At 39.2% G+C, this 10864-nt stretch overlaps 2 protein-coding genes across 2 annotated transcripts; both read right to left on the bottom strand.

Annotated features, from left to right (window-relative positions):
- Window positions 1–6428: 6428 nt before the first annotated feature.
- On the bottom strand, window positions 6429–8243 carry LOC145979651 (uncharacterized). The gene has a single exon (XM_083112616.1). The coding sequence runs from the start codon at window positions 8241–8243 to the stop codon at window positions 6429–6431; it is 1815 nt and encodes a 604-aa protein (XP_082968742.1).
- A 171-nt stretch (window positions 8244–8414) lies between these two features.
- On the bottom strand, window positions 8415–10160 carry LOC145979650 (uncharacterized). Its single transcript, XM_083112615.1, has one exon. It carries the CDS (start codon window positions 10158–10160, stop codon window positions 8415–8417), a length of 1746 nt encoding a protein of 581 aa, XP_082968741.1.
- Window positions 10161–10864: the final 704 nt, after the last annotated feature.

The raw sequence follows: 10864 nt of genomic DNA, 5'->3' as shown, positions 1-10864 counted from the left end.
CTCATACTGTATATAATGATGAACTAACTCTGGTTTGTTTTTCCAATGAAAAATTGGGTAAAGTTTTGCCAAGACACACCACAGAATAAATTTGCTATCTTTACTTTTTATATTGACCACTGCTTTCTTGTTCTGAATATCTACTGGAAGAAGGACATAAGTAGAAGCAGAGAGAGGTGGAAATCGACTTATTTTATGTTTTAGTTTGTGTGGTATTCCACATAATTTCCAACCAGATCCTTTAGCCTAAAATTTCTCATGTTCTGTAAGTAATGTGTCCATAAACTGGGTATAAATTTGTTCCAAATTACCACTCAAATATATAGCTGAGTCTTGGAACAATGGCAAAATGTATGATGTGTTTTATCAGGGTTCTCATATTCAGAAGATAGAGTAGAATAAAATTTGATAGATTTATTTTTAAGTTCATCTCTCAGGAGTTATATTATTGAAGATTTTATGTTCTTCAATAAATTGTTGATATCACAGTGTGGCTCTGAATCAAAGGAGTAATCATTAAGACGAGCACCAAAAACTGTTGCACTAGGTGTAGTCGAAAATCTACTTTGTTTTGATTCAGGACCATCAGTTAGATCTATATCTCCTTGTCTTTTTCTAGGGTTGGTCAGGCTAGTTATTAGTTGAAATTTGTAACTCATCTTCGTATGTCTGTTCATATGAGGTATGCTAATAAGATTTGCACAATAGGGACAGAGTTGAGTTGGTAATTTAGGATTTTTGGGTTGGTCAGTGCATATTGCCAAGTGTTTTGACAAATTTGTTTTGGATATGAATTTACCACAAATGTGGCACTCAGTTTGATAAGTAGGATTAGCCGTTGTTTTTATTTGGTATTTATATATAAATGTTTCTGGATATATCACAACTTTAGAGTGTTTTAATATTTTAATCTCACTTAGAGATAATATATTTAGCACAAATACTTTTAAAAAATTGAATAGAAACTAATCTTTGCTTAAGTGTATCAAAATTTGTAAAATATTTTGGGTATTGTATTTATATAAATATATATATATATATATATATATATATTTGCTGGAGACACAAGTTTATGCTTAAGTGTATCAAAAATAGTAAAATATTTTGGATACTAGTAGAATTTACATCAGCAGCACAATTATAACTAAACATATATATCACAATTGCTCTTGCAAAAACATACTACAACAACTCTCAGTAACAACTACTTTTTAACAACTGATGAAAAACATTTCTCAAACAAAATTGCTAAACTGCTTGCATAACCCTAAATGCACTCTCAACCAATGAACAGAGTGTCACATGACTCTAAGGGTAGAATTCCCAAGCTAGATATTCAAAAATGTTAATCACCTTAGTACGAAGGTTTTTTAGTATTCGTACTAGGGTTGGGCATTTTGCTACACGTAAAGATTAGCTACATCCACCAGAAGATATGAAAATATAGCTTAATTTTAGTCAAAATAGGATATGCTATCAAACAAAACTTGTCTGCAGAAACAAATAAAGTTCCTCTACCTCAGAGGCACATGAAATACTTTGAAACACACGCATGCGCAAAATAGAGCATAAAATGCTTCAAGGCGCGCGCGCACACACACACACACACACATACACACATACACACACACCAAAAAAACCGGACGAGTCAGCTCCGACCCCAGCCCTCTACTATGTTAAACCCTAGTACGAGGGTTTTAGAATTTGTAGTAGGGTTTGGCATTTTACTACACCTACAAATTAGCTAAATCCATGAAAATATAGCTTAATTTTGGCCAAAGTAAGCTATGGTATCAAATGACCTTGGACAAGGTTCTTCGGTGAAACAATCAATTTCTACTATACGGCGTACGCTTTTAGAAGGAACATGAGTTCAGCCAATTCGCAGCCAGTGCTGCCGCACTGCTGCCAAACCAACTGCTAGCGGAAGGGAAACATAGATAATTCGCTGTGTCCAATATTCAGCATTTTATGGGTAATGCATGCACGTGATATTTGAGTACAATGAAATATATAGTGAAGAATTCTACACAGGATTATATCATATCACTGCAGCATATAAGAGAAACTCGTACCTGGAAGAAGTTTGAAGTTACTATTTATTGTAGGAGAACTCGAAGGTCATCATCACCGCTCTCGTTTCTGTTTTCTGGCATGTTTCCCAGGAGATTTGAATAAGGGTTCGCCGATTTCTGTGGTAGATACTTAACCCTGTTTTATAATGCGGAACATAGAATGCACACATACACCACACGCTTTAGCCGTAAGTTCTCGACTCTGAGAAAACACTGTTTGAGCATGCACGCCTTGCGAACGCCAATTCCTTGAAGTAAGAATAAGCTTTAAAACTAAGATTTCTGTTTTGGTACCTGTACGTACTAGGTTTCGAGAGCGACATTATTAATTTGATTTGATTTGCTTTATTTTACTTTCCTCTTCTGTCACTTTTGGCTAATTGCGAAGATGGGAATGATTGATGATATAATGAAATTGATGAAGGGACGTTCCTAAACATCCATGTCCAGGCCAGGATTCGAACCCGGGACTCCTGGCTTCGTAGAGCGATATGATAACCACTCCACAATGGCGCCGGCGCGACATTATTAGATAACACTCACGCAACACACACACTATTGCACAACTATCGAGCATAAGGGCTGTATTGCACATCGCGCTACTACGCCAGAGGTCCCGAGTTCGAATCCAGACCTGGCCATGGATATTTGTGAGTGTCCATTCATCAATTTCATCATATCATCACTCCTCCGCATCTTCGTAAATTAGCCAAAAGTGGCAGAAAAAGCGCTGTATTGAATCCTCTCACAACTGTTCTTAATGCCGTATGAGTAACATTATCTTACACCGCCATTGTTATGAAAACTCTGAACTCAAAACTGACTCAGACTCGCAATGTTTGTGAACACACAAGACAATGAAAGGTCATTTCGCATATTCAGCCAAACTTGACACCCATAGCTTTACCAAAACATAACAACTCATCGGGATCAACACGTTGGCAACGAAAAAACAACAGACGGAACACGGAAAGAAAACGGAGGGGTCATTGTGTGTGAGCGTAGAGACGTGTTGTTTCCCGTGTTTCCTCGAGAAACGATAACTCCAGCTGTAGGCGACGGAAATTCATGGGACTTTGACAGTCAAGTTCAAAATGTCTTGCCCCATCTTATGATGAACCTTAAAGTAGCGAGTTTTATGAAAACTTCTTGCGCGCAAAAAAAAAATACAGAACACGGCGTTTAACTCGCGCGCCGCAGTGTCCTAACTGTACAACGTTGCACTCAGTGGCGAAGCGTCCTATGAGTCCAGGAGGCCGGGCCTACTTATTTCGTCAAAACATATGTAATGCAAAAGTTTTGAATTTTCATTTATGATAATTACAAAACAATTCTAACCCTGTCCAGTTTACGAACTTTCCACGGAGTGAGACACATTTACTGGGGCCTCTTCTCTGCACATTCTGTCGTACGGTCGTATATGCGGAAGCCTAATCTTACGAGTACTGTACGTATGCTTGCTTATAACGTGCTCGTGAGGCCGGCCTCGCAGTCTTACACACTAGGACGAACAAAATGTCAGCAACACTGCATTTCCGCCAGGGTTGAAAATTTGTGGTGTACCAATATTTTTTATAAACATTAGCCTGTGTTCGTGCAGAGAGATTTCTATTTCATTGTACATTCTCCATATTTTGTACGACACTTAGGTTTTCCTTCCTTTCATCGACAAAAGTAAGTGAAATTGAAAATTACGGAGTACTGTAGTTCTGACTTCGTTTTCTGGTCAGAGTGCTGATGGTCTTGTCGATTCACCCAACACCGTAGCGTAAACAGAATGTCTAAAGAACTTATATTTATAAAGTGAGTCTTCATACCAAATTATGTAAATTAAAATGCTAGTTACGCCCTATATTTACAAAGTAGTTTTACTTTCACTGGAAATAGAATAATTTAGTTTTATCCTGAACGGGGATTCCCTCGCTTGTTCCCTCTCTGTTAAAACTTGCCTCCTGCTCAGGACGCTACAACGAAGCGTGGCTCGGAACGCGAGGTTCGTGTAGGTAGAGCTTTTGTTTGTGATTCGTGTCTTGTGCAGCGATCAGATTTATGCAAGGAAGTGCTGGACTAAAATGCAAGAACAATTGAGTTTTTAATTGAGCGAAGATGCAATCATCGGTAATGTAGGCCACTTTCGGTCTTTCATGTTTCCTTCTTATAACAATAATTTCTAAAATGTTTTCAACTCTATTTTCCTTTGCAAGTAGCTGTGCTAAGTGACAGCAAAATATTAAAAAAAAATATTAAAAGTTGTTGAAACGTTATTTAATGCGTTAACACTGTCGTCGAATATATATTAGAAGCAGACAATTTTTATGCAGCCAACACAAGCGAAGAGGTAGGCAGTTTCGTTTACCCTGAAGGGATAACAACAGAAGAGGGTGGGCAATGAGAGTACAATGCAAGGGAACACTTTTTTGGGGTTTAGGACAGAGTGTTATGGGGTTATTGCGGGGCCCACGTCTGTTTCAGGTCTGGCGGAACAGGCCAGTGTTGTCACTTTGGATTGGCAAAAAAGATCTAAATTGCGCCTACAAATTGGGATTCTATTCTCTCAAGCAACTACATTTATTATAACCTGTTTATATGTTACATAGTAATGTTTCGTGTTGCCATCACAGAAGGGTCCCAAACAAGGATCCTATGTTCTATTATCACGTAAAGGTGGGTAGAACAAACTAGGATGCGATGTATTCACACTGAATGAGATAGGTCACCTTTACCTATGTTTTTTCTTGAAGCCCCGTAGTGGTCATCCTAACACGTTACGAAGCCAGGTGACCTAATTGTGGTCATGTCAATGTTTCCTGATCCTCTTTAATTCATTCTCCATATAATCTCATCGTCACGATTAACATAGAGCAGAACAAAGACGAAAATATCCAAAATTTAAATTATGTTTACTTGCAGATACAGGTGTCAGAAATTCATTTATCTAGAAAGCCAAGACCATTACAACCATTCCTTTAGTTAGACAACATATAACAATGGTGTTTTCCTCGTTGCGAGGAAATCTTGCTAAAAAAAACTAAGTTGGCAACAGTAGAACGTACCAAACTGACAGTCGCTGAAAGTGCGGAATTCTGTCGTCTACTCACGGCACAAACGTCATACTGACCCAAAAATTATGGGGTTCTTCTAGCCATTTTCACCTCATTGCAAAATAAATAAATAAATTTAGAAAAAAGTGATGAAGAATTGACAACAGGGCTCGAGCACTATTCGTTGGATTTTCGCGATGTCTCATGATTGGTAGTTCTTTATGGAGGTGCGTGCATAAATCAGTGGTTGAAAAAATAAAAATAAAAAAATAAAAAATAAAACGAAATGGACAAAAATCTAGATCGATGACATCTGGTGGGCGGGAAGAGAACGTCTAAGACATAATTATCGTACTGATGGCTGGTAACAACACTTTTGAAAACATTACGCCACTGACAAGTAAAGAAGCGCCTGGAGAGAGATTGAACCACTCTCCATGACATAGCCCCCCTCCCTTTCTTTTTACAGATTTAAGCAAGTAATTGATATTATCGCACTCTTGTGCCTACCCTGCTAGCAACTCTACGCTTCGCCACTTGTTGCACTCCTGCCATTGGCTGGAAGCCACGCACACCCTCTGCGTGACTCCGCCCGATATCGCTTCTAAAACCGTGCGTCGTATAACAAAAACTATGAAATTTTGTTGTAAAATATCCGGTCGTTGTGCAACACTACAACAATATCAGTAACCGCCCCTGGTTAAAGGTGACTGCCACTCCCAAAAATATTACTGCATCCTTCTTCCGTAGCGTTCTAGCCTGTAGAACTGAGGATCGAACCTATGAAAAAGTAGCTCATCCCCTAAATTGTACTACTCGCTTGCAGCGACGTTCCCGAAAGGGGCCAGATAAGAGATAACTAAACTATCTTAAATAAATAACATTGCAGATATTTACATCCGAACCCTTCTCACTGAGAATGTTAGATAGATGGATACTGATAACTTACCCTGTTCGATATCGCTCTCTCTATCTGTTGCGGCTCCGGACTGTTGTCTCCCTTCACCGCTGAGATTATGATAAAAAATAACACTCGCGTACTGATTATACGTGGCTTTATTGTATATAAAGCATGAGCGAACTGTAAATATACATAAAAATACATGAAAGTACGTAGCGTTGTGTAAAGCGATCTTTTCGCGTGCAAGTGTCTGTCTCTGCTGTACGCTCGACGATGTTCTATTGTTTTTAGTAATTCTTAACGCCAAGAGATGGCGCTGGTTGGCCATTTACATACTGTTTTGCGATTGACGGAACATGCCGCCCACCTTGAAGGCACTGCCTTCAACCTAATTAAGTCACACTAGTTACACTACACTGGAAGAGGGCACAGCCTCCCGACTGCTCTCTTCGTCTGGCCGTGGATTGTTTTTATGGATACCACCCGAACAAGTCCATCACCTCCAGGATGTAGCTCGATGATTCTTCCTAACTTCCAGCTCAAGGGGGGAAGGTTGTCTTCTTTGAGTAAGACCAGGTCTCCAACGCGTAGATTAGTGTTCTTCCGTTTCCATTTGGATCGTTGTTGAAGATTTGTGAGATATTCACGTGACCACCTGTTCCAAAAATGTTGATATAACTGTTGCATATGCTGCCATCTGGATAGTCTATTCACTGGAATTAAGTTCAAATCAGGTTCGGAAATGGTAGTGAGTGCCTCACCAACTAGAAAATGGCCAGGGGTTAAAGGGTTGAGGTCATTCGGGTCATTAGATAAAGGAGTCAAGGGTCTAGAATTTAAGCAAGCTTCGATGAGTGTTAGATATGTGTAAGTCTCTTCGTAAGTGAATGAAGCGTTTCCTATTATCCTCTTCAAGTGATACTTCAGGGACTTCACTGCAGCTTCCCAGAGGCCTCCCATACTTGCTGACCTTGGGGGTATGAAATGCCATTCAATGTTGTCAGAGGCTACGAAATTCTGAACCTTTTCTTGATGAACTTGCGACATGAATAATGTTTGTAACTCTCGTAATTCACGTTTTGCACCTACAAAGTTTGTTGCATTATCAGAGAAAATTTTAGCACATCTTCCTCGTCGAGAGATGAATCGTTTCAATGCTCCAATAAATGAATCTGTAGTTAAGTTGCTGACTAGTTCGATATGTACAGCCTTTGTAGCCAAGCAGACAAAAATTGCGATGTAAGCCTTTTCTAGTCTGCTGCCACGACGATTGTTGGTTTTGATGTAAATTGGACCGCAATAATCTACACCGCTGTGTAAAAATGGTTTACTTGGTGTCACTCTTTCTCTTGGAAGGTCTCCCATCAGCTGTTCAAATGTCTTCGGTTTGTTTTTGAAGCAAACAATCCACTGATGTACAATTCTTCTGGTTAAGTTACGTCCACTGAGGGGCCAATACGATTGTCTTAGTGACGTCAGCAGAAGTTGAGGTCCAGCGTGGAGTAGTCTTCTGTGCTCATTTTCAGCAATCAAAATAGTCAATCTGGAGTTTGCAGGTAGAATAATTGGATATTTTTGGTCACATGTATTTTCAGATGCTGCAAGTCTTCCGCCCACCCTAATTACCTGATTCTTGTCGAGAAACGGATTTAAGTTAAGTAGTCTGCTTGACTTGGGTAGTTCTGCTTTACTTTTGAGAGCTTGCAACTCTGGTTGAAATTCTTGTTCTTGAGTAAGTTTTATTAAGCATGTAATAGCTGATTGCAGTTCAGTTGTTGTCAATGGTCCAAACTGTCGTTCCTGCTGTAGCTTTCTTGAGTTGTGAGAGAATCTCATACAATACGCTGTTACTCTCTGTAATCTTTCTAATGTGGAGTATCGTTCAAGTAACTCAAATGACTTTGTAGTTGTTAAGGCGACTGTAGTTTTCCTTTGTTCAGGTAAATCTTGAGGTTCAACCGTAATCTCATTGTGATCAATAAGTTCATTTGTTAGCCATGGTGGTCCATGCCACCAAGATTTAGCATTTGGCATTTGTGATGGTAACAAGCCTCTTGAAATATGATCTGCTGGATTGTCTTGAGTTCTTACGTGTCTCCATTCGTAACTGCTTGTCAGTTTCTGTATTTCAGCCACTCTGTTGGCCACGAAAGTTTTCCATTGTGATGAAGGCGCTTTCAACCAAGCTAGTACAATAGTAGAGTCTGACCATAGGATAATCTTCATTCCTGTCCATTTTAGAGCTTCTGTGACCTTGTGTGTAAGTCTGGCAAGAAGTAATGCTCCACAAAGTTCCAAACGTGGTAAAGTTACCTTTTTTAGAGGGGCAACGCGAGATTTCGAACAAAGTAAAGTAGACGTGATGTGTCCATTTGAATCTTTGCATTTAATGTAAATTCATGCTCCATAACCAAGCTCAGATGCGTCGCTGAATCCGTGTATCTCTACTTCTGATGTTGGTTCGGTCATTGTCCATCTGGGAACATGAAGTTTCTCTAGCTGTGGTAGTTCCTTGCGAAAGTGATCCCATTCTGAATGCAGTGATGATGGTAATGTTTCATCCCAATCTAGTTTCAGTCTCCACAGATGTTGAAGAAATACCTTTGCTTTGAGTATAACTGGTCCTATTATTCCTAATGGATCGAAGATACCAGCAATGGTGGATAAAATAGATCGTTTGGAAATTCTTTCACTTCGATTTGTATCCTTTATTGTGAAGTAAAATTCATCTGTGGTTGGATTCCATAATAATCCTAAACTCCTTATAGTTTGTTGTGCTTCATCAATGTGATCTAGTTTTGCTTCTTGATGTTCTACTGGAATGTGAGATAATAATGTTGGGTCATTAGCACACCATTTTCTCAATTGAAATCCTCCACGTTGTAATAATGCGATGAGACTGTTCTGCAATTCTAATATTTCTTCCTTTGTATTGGAACCTGTTAGAATATCTTCAACGTAGATATCTCTAAGTACGACTTCTGCAGCCTTTGGGAAGTCCTGTTTTTCATCTAATGCAAGTTGTTCAAGACATCTCGTAGCAAGAAATGGCGCTGAAGCTGTCCCATACGTCACTGTTGAGAGCTGAAATGTTTTGAGAGGTTTCTGTGGGTCATCACGCCAAAGAATCTTCTGTAGACAAGTATCTTCTGAATGAACTTGTATTTGTCTATACATTTTCTGAATGTCACAAGTAACGACGTATTTGTGTTGCCTAAATCGTGTGACAATAGAGAATATGTCATCTTGTATTGTAGGTCCCACCATTAGAATATCGTTGAGTGATAATCCACTGGAAGTTTTGCATGAGGCATCAAAAACAACACGGTGCTTCGATGTTGAGCTAGTTTCCTTGGTTACGCAATGATGAGGCAAGAAACATTCTGAAATGTGGCATTCATCTTCCTCAATACGTTGCATGTGTTTCAAACTTTCATATTCGTTCATGAAATTGACATAAGCATCATTCAATTCTGGATTCTTGACGAGCCTCTTCTCCAATAAATGAAATCTTCTTGTTGCTATTTCCTTCGAATCACCTAACTTGCTTATGCTGTCCTTTACTGGCAATCTAACAATAAATCTTCCAGTTTCATCTCTCTTGAAATTAGCCTTAAAATGTTCTTCACAAGCAATCTCTTCTGCGGATAAGCTAGGCTTAACGTTGCAATCTTCAAGTGACCAGAATCTTTGCAGTTGATCCTCGATTCGTTGTTCTACGCTAAGACAACATACGTTTGGCGATGCATGATGTGACGTAATATCATATTTACCTCCCACGATCCATCCGAAAGTGGTTTTCTGTAGAGTTGGCAACCCTGGTGCGAGACGTATTTGACCTATACAAAGCAGATCAAAGAATATTCCCGCTCCGATCAGTAAGTCTACTCTTTGAGGTGTATTGAATTGTGGATCTGCCAAATGAATATTCTGTGGAATATTCCAATTATGGATATTAATCGGAAGTGCTGGCAGTTCTTGTGTGATTTCAGGCAGAACGACAAATTCTAATGTGGCAGAATAAGCATTGAATCTTGATTTGACAGTGGCTTGAACGCTGTGACACGCCTTTGATTCTGATGCGCCTATTCCATTTATGTGAGACACCCTGTTCGTTCTTTTCAATTTCAACATTTGCGCCATTCTCGAACTGATAAAGTTTGATTGCGATGCCGAATCGAGAAGCGCTCGACAAATATGATATGACCCTTGTGCATTACTAACATAAACAACTGCTGTACACAACATTACATTTGTTTGTTTCTGAGTATTCTGTGTTACACATGTAACGGATTCTGTATCTCTCCGCCCTGCACTCGGAGTGACGTAGTTTTCTGATTGAGAAGACGACAATGATGATGTGCTGCGTGATGATGACTGTTGAGAAAAATGCAGTAGGGAATTCTGCCTTGAATTGCAAATCTTACAATTACCTGAAGGGCATGTCTCAGATCTGTGTCCTGATTTTAAACAATTGAGGCAAAGTGAAAGACGCTTTACTACATTTATTCGCTCTGGTACTGATTTTGCTTTGAATGAAGTGCACTGATAAATGAAGTGTGCTTGATTACAAAACCTGCACTTTGGTTCATTGTATGAAAGATGAACGTTTGTTTTAAACGTATTCTTACTTTCCGATCCACTCTTCTGAGAATAAGAGCCTTTGTTGCGAAACAGAGGTTTATTTTGTGTGGGCCGATTGTTATCTACGGCATCTAGAACTTGACACCTTTGTTGCAAAAATTGAATGAGTTCGGACATCGACGGAAGTTCAGTACCTGGAATTGTTTCTTCCCATTCTTTATGAGTAACGCTATCTAATTTATTTGTGACTAAATGCAAGAGAA

Source organism: Lepisma saccharinum, chromosome 26, assembly GCF_977018435.1.
Source record: "Lepisma saccharinum chromosome 26, izLepSacc3.1, whole genome shotgun sequence".
Classification (NCBI taxonomy): domain Eukaryota; kingdom Metazoa; phylum Arthropoda; class Insecta; order Zygentoma; family Lepismatidae; genus Lepisma; species Lepisma saccharinum.
The sequence above is the reverse complement of the archived record's forward strand: the minus strand, read 5'-3'. Positions and strand labels throughout refer to the sequence as shown.

Bases quoted from the DNA above. Each gene is read 5' to 3' on its own strand.
- LOC145979651 (XM_083112616.1), bottom strand. From the start codon at position 8,243: ATGAAGATTATCCTATGGTCAGACTCTACTATTGTACTAGCTTGGTTG.
- LOC145979650 (XM_083112615.1), bottom strand. From the start codon at position 10,160: ATGGCGCAAATGTTGAAATTGAAAAGAACGAACAGGGTGTCTCACATA.